The sequence below is a fragment of the Hyperoodon ampullatus genome, assembly GCF_949752795.1.
Source record: "Hyperoodon ampullatus genome assembly, chromosome: 2".
Classification (NCBI taxonomy): domain Eukaryota; kingdom Metazoa; phylum Chordata; class Mammalia; order Artiodactyla; family Ziphiidae; genus Hyperoodon; species Hyperoodon ampullatus.
Genome location: NC_136915.1, coordinates 33,206,900 through 33,218,984, shown reverse-complemented (window position 1 = coordinate 33,218,984; position 12,085 = coordinate 33,206,900). Strand labels below are relative to the sequence as shown.

General features: G+C 51.8%; 1 protein-coding gene across 2 annotated transcripts; it reads left to right on the top strand.

Annotated features, from left to right (window-relative positions):
* Window positions 1-1,456: 1,456 nt before the first annotated feature.
* On the top strand, window positions 1,457-4,009 carry HPCAL4 (hippocalcin like 4; the record flags this gene model as incomplete). Of its 2 annotated transcripts, XM_079696908.1 has the most annotated exons (3): window positions 1,457-1,618; window positions 1,746-1,961; window positions 3,812-4,009. In XM_079696908.1, 3 exons carry the CDS (start codon window positions 1,457-1,459, stop codon window positions 4,007-4,009), a joined length of 576 nt encoding a protein of 191 aa, XP_079553034.1. The 2 variants fall into 2 exon arrangements, with proteins under 2 accessions (XP_079553034.1, XP_079553035.1); XM_079696909.1 differs by lacking the exon at window positions 1,746-1,961.
* Between the last annotated feature and the right edge of the window lie 8,076 nt (window positions 4,010-12,085).

The window sequence follows — 12,085 nt, the reverse complement described above, 5'->3', positions numbered from 1 at the left end:
GCTCTAGTGGGACATTCCTGAATGTCCACTCAGCCTTCCGGGTCTGGTGGGGGCCTCACTCTAGCCAGGCTTCATGGGGAGGGCCTGTACCTCCCTCTGCAAAAAATTCCTTGGGCACAGGCTCCTTGAGGGGCTCATGTTCCCACTGGGGACTGACTCTTCATCCTCCCCAAACCTGTTTCTCAGCAACACCACCTCTATCTATTCAGCCCCCGATCTGAGCATTTGCCGCAATTCCTCTGTCCCTCTCACCCCCGCATCCAGTCATTCCCCAAGTCCTGCTAAGGCCCCCTCCTAACATCTCTCAGTCCATCCACATCCCTCCACCACCCCTACCCCCGTGTCATCGTCTCTCACCTGGACTCTGCAGCAGGACCTCTCTGCTCTCCCTCCTTCCCCCACCCAGGTCATCTTGCACACTGTAGCCAAAGGAAACATCCTAAAACACATTCCTTCTCTCTGGGTCCCCAGCACCGTATCGTAAGCAATCTATAAGTGTCTGTGGAACGAATGTGGTCCTCTTAACCCTTGCTTTAAAACCCCAGGAGCTTCTGTCCCCCACGGGTAAGGGCCAAACTCCTTGGCGTGGATTGAAGACCCTTTACAGTCAGCCATCTACCTCTTTGACCCAATTATGAGTTAGTGAAGGTGGGCTCATGTCGACTTTATCCCCATCACCGGCACAGGGCCTAGCACGCAGTCAGCCCCAATAAATGCTCAGGGAATGAACGAATGAAAAGGAGAATGCAATCAGCGTCATCAGTGCTACCAGCTAGGACTTCTATTTGTACAGAGGAAGGAGGGAGAGAAGTTTCTTGCTGGGGTGGCCTGGAAGGCCTTGAGGAAGAACTTGGGAGACATGCAGGGGGAGCATGTGAGGAGCCTGCCTGGCAGGAGAGGAGCCTGCAGAGGTGGGAAGGGGCTGAGTGCGGAAAGCTCTGAATAGCAAGGGGAGGATTCAGGCTCTCTTCTATGGGTGTAGGGAGCTATGGAAGGTGTAAAGAGGAGAGGAGAGGATGAAGATTGTAGCATGCAAACTGGGCAGTGAGAAGGAAGAGTGCTGAGCTCCTGGTTTCCAGGGGGAGGAACCCTGCTGTGAGGAGAGGGGCGGGGCCTGCTGTAGACAGAGGAGGCCCTGTAATGAGGGGAAGCCCCCAGCCCAGTTGTGTGTAGGGGAAGGGGTGGGGGGGGAGGAGCTCCTATGGGAAGAGGTGTGGTGAAAGGACACCGCCCAGCTGTAGGAGTTGGGGGTTGTCCAGGGTGGTGGTGAGGGGAGGGGGACCCACCCTGCTATGGAAGGAGGGGTCCTGGCTGTGGGGATGTGGAGTTTGTTATGGGAGGGCGCTGTGGTGGAGAAAGGGAGCCTTGTCCTACAGAGACCTGGGGGAAGGCTGCTGAGGTGAGGGCCTTGCCCTGGACCAAACTGAGGGAGCTCCCTGTCCCCTCAGGCCCTGCCATGGGGAAGACCAACAGCAAGCTGGCCCCAGAGGTGCTGGACGACCTGGTTCAAAACACCGCGTTCAGTGAGCAGGAGCTGAAGCAGTGGTACAAGGGCTTCCTGAAGGACTGCCCCAGCGGCATCCTCAACCTGGAGGAGTTCCAGCAGCTCTACATCAAGGTAGGCGGGGCCAGGCACTCCGGGGGGCGGGCCGGAGGGCGGGGGCGGGGCCAGGCACTCTGCGGGGCGGGGGCGGACAGGGAGCGCCAGGCTGTTGCGGTGCGCAATTCCAGTGTCCCCGCCTCAGTTCTTCCCCTACGGCGACGCCTCCAAGTTTGCGCAGCACGCTTTCCGCACCTTCGACAAGAACGGCGACGGCACCATCGACTTCCGGGAGTTCATCTGCGCCCTTTCGGTCACCTCCCGCGGCAGCTTCGAGCAGAAACTCAACTGGGCCTTTGAGATGTACGACCTGGACGGCGACGGGCGTATCACGCGCCTCGAGATGCTGGAGATCATCGAGGTGCGCTGGGGCGGATCCCAGAGACCGGGGTGTGCTAGGGTGACACGCCTGTCTTTGCTGCGGGGCCCTTCTCTGGCACCGCCCTCTCCAGCCACCTTCCACCCAGGACTCGGGACACCCCACCACTCCCCTCCTCCCTCCTCCCTCCTCCCAGGATCCAGTGGGTAGCATTGGTTGGGTGCTCACTGTGGGACAGGTCTTGTGCTATAGTGCTTTACCCAACAACTCCAGGGGGTAGGTACTGTTAGAAATCCCATTTTACGGATGAGGAGATGAATCAAGTGGCGGTTCATGATTCCAGTCGAAGGAGTCTGACTCCAGAGTCTAAGTTAACTCATTATTATTTCAACAAATGTATACTGAGTGCCTGCCACGTGCCAGGCACTGTTCAAAGTTCTTGGTTTGGGCTTCCCTGGTGGCGCAGTGGTTGAGAGTCCGCTTCGTGCCCCGGTCTGGGAAGATCCCACATGCCACGGAGCGGCTAGGCCTGTGAGCCATGGCCGCTGAGCCTGCGCGTCTGGAGCCTGTGCTCCGCAACGGGAGAGGCCACAACACTGAGAGGCCCGCGAACCGCAAAAAAAAAAAAAAGTTCTTGGTTTCATGAGACATTCCTTCTAGTGAGAAAATTTAACAGCAACAAAACTTAGGCTGTGTCAGGCAGTAAGTGTTATGAAGAAGGTAAGCAAAGCAAAGTGAGGGGAGAGAGCGATGGAGGAAAAGCAATTTTGTGTGAGGTGAAAGGTGAGCAGCGACCTGGATAAGGTGAGGGAGCTCACCACGTAGGTTAGGTGTCTGGGGGAAGAGTGATCTGTGCATGGGGAACAATAAGTGCAAAGACCCTGAGGTTAGACTGTGTTTTCAGTGTTCAAGGAGTGGCCAGGAGGCCAGGGTGGTGGGAGAGAAGTCAGCAAGGGGAGAATGGTAGGAAGAGGGTCAGATAGGTAGCCAGGAGTCCATCTCTTAGCATCATAGTCTGGGCTAGAGACTTGGCTTTCTTCTGAGTGAGATGGGAGGCCCTTAAGGGCTGTCTCTCTTCTCTGTGTGGAATAGGGGGTGGGAGGGCAGCAGAATTAGGGAGACCAGCTTGGAGACTTCCACAGCAGTCTGGTCAGGAGGGGTTGGAGGCAACAACCATGGAGCAGTGGAGGTAGTAGGCAGTGGCTGGTTATTGGACCTACTACAAAATTAAGGCTGACAAGATTTGCTGAAAGATTGGATATGGGTGTGAGAAAAGGAGAGTCAAGAATGGCATCAAGGTTTTTGGTCTGAACATCTAGAAGAATGAATTTGCTGTTCACCGAGACAGGGCATGCTGGGGCCTGAGCAGGTTGGAGGTGAAGAGTTGGGTAGTAGACATGTTTGATGTGAGATGCTCATTAAGTACCCAGTCTTTTTTTTTTTTTTTTTTTTAATAAATTTATTTATTTATTTATTTATGTTTGGCTGTGTTGGGTCTTCGTTTCTGTGCGAGGGCTTTCTCTAGTTGTGGCAAGCGGGGGCCACTCTTCATCGCGGTGCGCGGGCCTCTCACTATCGCGGCCTCTCTTGTTGCAGAGCACAGGCTCCAGACGCGCAAGCTCAGTAGTTGTGGCTCACGGGCCTAGTTGCTCCGTGGCATGTGGGATCCTCCCAGACCAGGACTCGAACCCGTGTCCCCTGCATTGGCAGGCAGATTCTCAACCACTGCGCCACCAGGGAAGCCCCAAATATCCAGTCTTAATGACCATTTGTCACCTTCCAGTATCCTCACATCTCCCAGTGTTCTCCATGCCCACCCCCAGGCCCTTTCGTTCACCCCCAATCCTCCCTTCCCATTGTGAGTGTTCACACCTCCCTCCTTGCCCCACCAGGCTATCTACAAGATGGTGGGCACTGTGATCATGATGCGCATGAACCAGGATGGGCTCACGCCCCAGCAGCGTGTGGACAAGATCTTCAAGAAGATGGACCAGGATAAGGACGACCAGATTACACTGGAGGAGTTCAAGGAGGCGGCCAAGAGTGACCCGTCTATTGTGCTGCTGCTGCAGTGTGACATGCAGAAGTAGAGGCTGGTGAGGGGCAGGGCCCCTGGCCAGGAGGGGCGTGGCTACCTCCCAACCCAGTGACCTCTGGCTGGCCCTTCCCCAGGGGGAGGGGGACTCCAGCCTCACTCTCTGGCCCACCTACCCCTCTGCCCAAGTCCTTGCTCCCCTCAACCGAGATCCTTGAGGGACCACCTAACTCTGGAATAGAGACAGATCCTCAGGTATCCTATGGTCTAGCCCCAGCCCCAGTCTTGGCCCAGAATCAACATCCACTGGGCATAGGGGAGTTGGTTTTTGCATCAAGGTGCAGGGTGAAGGAGGGGGGCTGGGTTCTTCTTTGAAATTCTGTTCTTCCTGGGATTGTGCTTTATAGGATGTGGTCCCACAGACCCCGGTTAAAGGGCCAAATTGGGTCTGTCCTTTGCTGAGGACCCAGATCCCTTAAAGGTGGTCTGTGTCCTGCCCCCATGACTCTACCTGGCCCCACTGGCCCCAGCCTTTGGAGTGTTCATTCAGTCCTTTCTTCAGCTAACATTTATTGAGCACCTGTTCAGTGCCAGGCACCTCTAGGTGCTGAGGCTATGGTAGTTTACAAGACTCATTCTGTGCCCTCCGGCAGCTCGTAGGGTAGTTAGTGGTCAGGGTCTCAGACAGGGATGTTGAGCACAGGTGAGCAGAGGGTGCGGTGAGGCTGGTTAGTTTGAGAGGAACTATTAAATCTTTCTGCTCAGCTCCACACAGAGCTGCAGAAGGATGAAATGAAAAGTGTTTGGAAGTCTAGGAACCATGTCAGGGGGAATTTTAAGAAAAATTGAAATTTATGTAATACTTATATTTTTAGTACCCTTTAAAAGAGCTAAAATCATTTTATTAGTTGAGGATACTAAAACATACTTTATATTACTTGGTTTCTTGTAAAATGACTAAATGAATACAGAAAATGCTAATTTTCAGGGGGAAAAAAGAACTGAGAAAAAAGAGAAAATATCACCCAACTTACCAGATGACAGTTTTTCTTATCAGGCTAAGTCCTGAGCTGTCACAGTCAGCAGTTTCTGCTGCTTCCTTTTTAATGATCTTTTTCAATTCAGTGAGCAAGTCTCTGCTGTGCATTTATTCTGATTAGGTGCTGACTTCAGAAACAGAGAACACAGTGTTTGCCAAGAGTGAGACAAGTGTAGTTCCCACATCTGGATTTGGTGTAGTTTAAGGATGGGCTTATTCTTTCACTGCTACAGAAGCAGACGGAGCTAGAAGAAGAGGACCAGCCGGCCGCTGTTTTGGCTGCCAGGCTGCATTTATGGACCAAATGCCTAAAAATGTGCTGGGCATGCTCCATTGAAAGGCTTTTTCTAACCCCAAATCCTAAGTCCACCAGGTAATTCATCATCTTCCAAGTGCACTGGCTTTGCTTTCCCAATGTCTGCTTTCCAATTTTGGATCCATGAGCTATACAGCTGCATGCTTTGACTGCCAGAAAATTAATCTTGCTTCTTCATCAAGTCTTTCACTTTACTTTCTCCTGTGCTTGTAATCAGAAATTAGCTTCAATGTGCAGTGACAGTGGATTTTCTCTTGAACTGCTGGTGAAAATAGTCTAGTACACAGGTGCTGTCAGCCCAGGGTGGGAGCAGGGAATGATTGCTGGGTTGGGGGGTGCGGGATTGTATCTTCAGGAAAGAGATGCAGCATACCTCTTACTTCTGAGTGCTCACCTGTCCTCCCTCTCTGCAGGTGGAAACTCTTGGGGATGCTGACCTGTGGTCTCAAATTCTATTAGACTTTCCTTCTTGCTGCCCTTAGGGGTGGCAAGTCCGCTGGGTTGCCACCCTCTTTTTATCCTGCCAATGACCAGCCACATGGTAAGACTGGGGAATTCACATCCTTGGGCAGTAACTAGCAAGTTTTTATCCAGTAATGTCTCAAGGAATGTTTCATTGCTCTCAGGAGCTGGCCATTAAGTGTGTCTTGTGCTGTCAGTCAACACCAGAGATACATAGGGACTCAACAGCCCAGCTCAGCTGAGACTTCCAGTGGAAGGCTTTTATAAAGTGGGGTTCCTATCCCCCCAACGTTGACTCTAACCTAACTCACAGTCACACAGAACTTCATGGCTTGCATTGACCCCTCTCATTCTATCCTCACAGCCTAGGGAAATAGGATTTTTCATTCCATTTCTCCAGATGTGGAAGCTGAGGCACAGAGTAGAGTTCCTTGTGCTAGAGCACAGTCAGGAGGTGGCACAGTGCCAAGACTTGAACCCAGGGCTCTACAAGGGTTTCCTCCCTTCAGAGCGTCTTCCCTGCTCATTCCTCTGACTCTGAGTTGTACAGAGGTTGACTGTAGGACAAGCTAAGTTGGTTTTGGTCTTCTACAAGCTTCCTGCTAAGAAGTTTCTGAGGCTGTGGTCTTCCATAAAGAAATAGGAGCTTGATTGAAGTCCCCACATTTTCAAGCATCTTATTTTCTATTTCTGGGCAGCTCTGCTAACAGGTCAATGCTCTCCTAGGAGGCCTCTGACTCGACCCGGGAAGCATCTTTCACTGTCTTTATTATCTTCCTCCCTGAGAGAACTGTTCTGTTTTTTCCTAGATGGTGGGCAAGTCCTACCCATGAAGGCATGTTTGATCACTCCAAGCTTCTGGACATATACCCATGGGTGATGTTTGATGGTCAGGCCAAAGATTCTCAGACATCCCAGCAGTGTGAACACATAATGCCAGGCTGGGAACTGGGACCACCATCTTGCTGATGGGAAGAGCCACAGGCGGGCCAGATCTTGCTCCCACTTGCTCCTGGATGTCCCCAGGGACTGTGTGCTTGGGAATTCCTGTGGTAGAGCACCGGCCCTGCCTTGAGAAGAGAGGCAGGCCTCCCATCCCTGCCCCAGCTAAGAGGGACTTGCCACAGAGCACAGGGTTAGCAGAGACTGAAGTATGACACGCCTAGACACAAAAATATACACAGTTAAAATGCTGAAATATCCAAACTCTCTTTTGAAGTTCTGTATCTTCTTGCAGCAACTCTGTGAATTACAAGGTCCCCAAATCTGCCTTGTTACTGTATTCTGTCTCCATTCATCCTTTTGGGCTAATTGAAGGGGGGCCCTTATTTCTTATCTCTAAAAGTCACCACCAAGGGCAACTTCAGATGGCCACTCTAGTCTTTTGAGCTGTACTCAAGATTATATGACTTAGGTTTAAATCAAAAGTTAAGAAGAAGGAAGCCCATAAGCAAAGGCACTGAATCTTTTCCTGATAATGGCAGAGTCCCCAGAGGTAGAAATTCATCCTGCTGCAAAGAGAGAGAAGGAGGAGAGGGGAGAGAAGGGAAAGAGAGAGAAGAAGAGAAGAAGCTGGGCAGGGTAGAAAGCTGACACTAAATATTTTTACACAAGAATTTACTAAAGCAACAAATATTTCCTGAAGATCCACCCTGGGTGAGGCTTTGTGCTGACTTTAGAGATCACTGTGGGGGCATGAATACATTTCTTACATATTTTATTCATCAGTTTTGAAAAAAAAACAATTCAAATATGCAATTGAAAAGTCTCAGAAAAATATGGAATTTTTTTTTCTGAACTTTTCAACGTTTTCTTTTACCTTTGCCAGAGTGTTGGGGGCAGGACTGGACCTCCAGGGTGTATGGCCCTTCCTGCTTTGGTGGAGGCTGCAGGAGGGTGGAGGCCTGGAGAAAAGTGGAGGGTGGGGTGGGGGGTGGGGGGCTGGGTGGCCTCCCAACTCATTCTCCAGCGTGGCCCCCTGTCCCCTTCAGATGTGCTGCTCCAGGCTGTGCCTGCAGTGAATGTCCTCAGTGTTTGACCCTGTGCTGTGTGGTGTATTTTTTTTTTTCCACTGACAGTGAATAAAAGATGTGACCGTACCAAGGGCTCCTTCTCTTCCCTAAGCTGAGATAGGGCTGGGGTGAGGGGAAAGGGGGAGAAGAGGCCTGAGGAAGCTCACACAGTGGGGGAACCTCAGCATCCTCCTTGGGGCTGAGGTCCTTGTTCTAGGTTACGTGGAACAGAGACCCACACGAGCTAGTTCAAAGAAAGGGGTGAGCAGATTACAAGGGACCCTAAAGATGGAAATTCAAGAATGTCTGGGCCTCAGGAGAACTGGAACTGTCAATGGGGCCTCTGTCCTCTCTGGGCCTGCGGGTTCTCATCCCTTTGGCAACATTCACATCTGTGCTCTCTTTTTTTTTTTTTTTTTTTGCGGTACGCGGGCCTCTCACTGTTGCGGCCTCTCCCATTGCGGAGCACAGGCTCCGGACGCGCAGGCTCAGCGGCCATAGCTCACGGGCCCAGCCACTCCGCGACATGTGGGATCTTCCCAGACCGGGGCACGAACCCGTGTCCCCTGCATCGGCAGGCGGACTCTCAACCACTGCGCCACCAGGGAAAGCCCTGTGCTCTCTTCTTTAATTTCTCTTCAGACATCCATGGTTTCCCAACACAAAGTGGCTGCATCTCCAACTCTGTATCCAGACTCACCAGCGACTGACAATTCCCTTCTGTGTCTCTTCATCCAGTTCTCAAGAGAAAGAATCTGATTAGCTTTTGGTGGGAGGCCACGGTCCATTCATCGCCAGACCAGAACTGATTTGCGGGGTCTGTGGGCAGAGCAGTTCCCCCATAAGGGAGCTAGTGGCAGGAGACCTTGGACTCAGTTTCTCCTTGTGTCCAGTGGAAGGCATTGTGAGAGCCCAGATGAGTTGGTAGTGGGCAGCAGGGAGAAAGGCTGAGAGCCAGGATTACAAGTAGTCCATCTGGGGCTCTTTGCACGAATTAGGAAAAGGTGCCCCTTTGAGTGTAACAGTCCCATAAGCATTCAGCTCGGCCAATGGATGGCACCTTTGGGCTAATGAGAAAAATATACCCCTTTTCTGAACAAATACAGCCTTGTCATGCCACGATGCACAGCTTGTCAAGTGGCAGCCAGCCTGGATCTCAGCCTCTACCTGCCCTCCTGGTCAAGGGTGTTGTGTAGTGCAGACACTGTTCCACCATCCTCAGGAGTCCAGAGCCCTGAGACACCCTACACTGACCCAAATGTAGTGGGGTGGGGATGGGAATTGGTGGTGAAGTGTTTTTCTCAGAACGCCCCCCCTAAAGCCAGAGAAGAGCTGTTCTCTGCAGGGAGTCCGGGGCAGGGCAGGGTCGGGGGGGTGGCAGGTGCAGTGGCAGCTGGAGGTGCCTGCTTCCTCCTGAAACGCTCAATTACTTTTGCAAGGGTTTTCTCAAGGACGCTTGGAGGGGGCCAGCTCCCTTGACAGGAAGCAATTAGGACAGAGGAATGAGGCTGACCTGGCCTCAGGGCAACCATGAACCTAAGGAGGTGACTCAGAAGCCTGAGAACTGGTGGTGGGGGGGCTGCTACTTGCAGCTGAAACCACACTGAGGGGAAAGGGAGTCTAGTTCCTGCCTGTCTTGAGGTCACAGGTCAGTCCAGCTTCTGCTTTCAAGTTTGCCCTCTGGACCATCTGCCCCTAAGGAACCAGAGTGATCTTCCTAAAGCAGCAATCTGACCATGTCAACTCTCCAATGCCCCCCTTCTTCCCTCAGTATCATAAGCTCCTTCGAAGTCCCTCACAGCCCTGCATGATCTGTCCCCTGCTCACCTCAGAAGTCTGCTCTAAGCCCCATCTCCCCCTCCTGCACTTGAGTCACCCTGAATTGCCCTCTGTTTCCCTAAGGGATCTCTTAGGCCTCTGTGCCTGTGCGCAAGCCATTGCTCCTCCCTGGGCCACCCGTGCCCCTGTCTCAATGATCTCCTCCTCTGTGAAGCCCTCCCAGACCTCAAACAATTGGCCCCTCATGTGTACACAGTCCATCACAGTAACCAAAGAGCTTCCCATGTGATTCCCTGTCAGCTGAGCTGAACACACATTTAAGTCTCTGTTTAAAAAAAAAAAAAAAAAAAAAGACAGGAAATGAAGGCTTAGAGAATGGATGGTAATGCTGGGACCTGAACTCAGGTGTCCTAACTTCAAGGCCACTGCTTATAGTGCTTTCTCATCCATGGGAGGGAATCCAAATCAAGATGTGAAAAGGGAGGTAACAAAGCTTGAGCTCTGGGCATCAGAGGAGGGGAGGGTCTTGCCTGGAGGGGGCAGGAGGTAGGGGAGGAGAAGGGGAGGGGGACAGGTAAAGGATGAAGGGAGGCTTCATGGAGGAGGTGGCTTCCACCCCTGGTCTTGCTGAAGACCAGCCCACAGGGGGAGCAGTTCAGATGCGGGGATCCTGAGTCCTCTTCAGATGGGCTTCTCCCGCCACAGGGAAAGATGGGTCTCAGCTCACATTGTGCCTGATTAATAACCCCAGAGAAGACAGAGCCAAAGTCTCCCAGCATCCCTGTACAAGAGTCCGGCGCAGCTGAGGTCGCATCCCCATTGTGGCTCAATCACTGTACTGTGTCCAGGGAAATAGGGTTATATGACTGGGCAGCATCGCATGCCTATTCCTGTGACCAGGGAGGCAGGGCCTGTTACTAGGAGGAGAGGGTGGGAAAAGTTGCTAGTCAAGCAAATCCAATAGCCACCACCTTTCTGAGGGGCATTTGTTGAAGCAATGTGGAGAATCTCATGGAAATTTAGAGATGGGCATTATAGCCAGGCTTCAGCTAGGACTTGGGAAACTATCAGGACCAGAAGCAGCTCCCTCTCAGGGCAGCACAGTTTCTCTTTCATGGGGTCTCTGCTGCCCTCTGCAGAAACCCTTTTCCATCTTCATGCTGATGGGCTCATTCTGCTCACAGAGTTTCTGCTCCCTCTTAGATTTATGTTGCATGTAACTGCAGCTGGCTAAGGCCCATCCAGGCCTCTTGGAAGCCAGCTGTATTTCGCAGCATCCTTGGCTTCTGTTCTTACAGTTGACTATCCAGCCCCTGTTTCCCAATTCTAAATTCCTGAGAAAGAGGAATCTGGTTGGCCCAGGTCATCTTTTCAACCCAGGCTACTACCCAGGTCAAAGGTCGGTCACTGCACAGCATGGGGATGGTTCACCTTTGGGTCAGGTGCTCACTGCCATCCAAATAACTCTATACATTCTCCCTGATGACCTCCTCCTCCTCCTCCTCCATGAGGCACCTGAGAATAATAGACCCCTTCCTAGAGTTTCATTATTTATTGCTGTGTAACAAGCCACCCCAAAATGTAATGCTTAAAACGATAAAAACGTATCATTTTTCATGATTCTTTGGGTTGGCTGGGCTCAGCTGGGAGGTTTTGCTACTTTATGTGCTGTTGGTGGAGGTCACTTTTCCTGCTGCACCCCACTAGGAGCTGGGCTGGGGCTGGAACAGTAAGATGACTCACTCATATGTCTGGCAATTGATGCTGACAGTTGCCTGGGAAACCACCGTCCTCCACTGGCTTCTTATCCTCCAGGGCCTCTCTGCCTCTCCATGTGGCCTTTCCAGACTCCTTTACCTAGTAGCCGGCTCTCAAGAGGGCAAAAATGGAAGCTGCAAGGCCTCTTAAGGCTTAAGCTTAGAAATCACACAGCATCACTTCTACAGCATTCTATTAGTCAAAGCAAGTCAAAGCAAGACGCTGGGTCAACTCAGATTCAGCTCCACCTCTGGATGCGAGAAGTGTCCAAGTCACATTGCCAAAGAGCAAGCAGGATGGGAGAGAGTTTGAGGCCATCTATGGAAACAATCTACCAAGCCTGGAGAAGGACAAGTCTAAACATACTTCCCCCAATCCTAAAACTTTCTGTTATGATTATTTCTCCTTTTCTCCCATGCAAGGTTTGGTTAGTTCCTCCCAGGTCATGATGGAGGCTGGGCAGACCCCTCCATTCTGTACCGCATCCCAGTCAGACGTCCACCAGGCTAAGCCAGTATTTTCTCCTGCTGCTCCCAGCCATCTTTGCACACTTCTAGACACAAGCAGAGATGCCCCTTGTCTGCTTCCTAGCCTGTGCCTTGGCATGAGGGGCATTAATGTCTGCACCTCGGGGTCTGCACCAAGGAGGGCAATGCCCTAGAACTCCAGGATGTTGGTCTAAGACTCTTGGGTTCCTAGGCTCCTTTTCCTTCCTCTTTCCATCCAGCCACTTCATGGCGTGTAACTAACCAAGCTCAGCAGGTG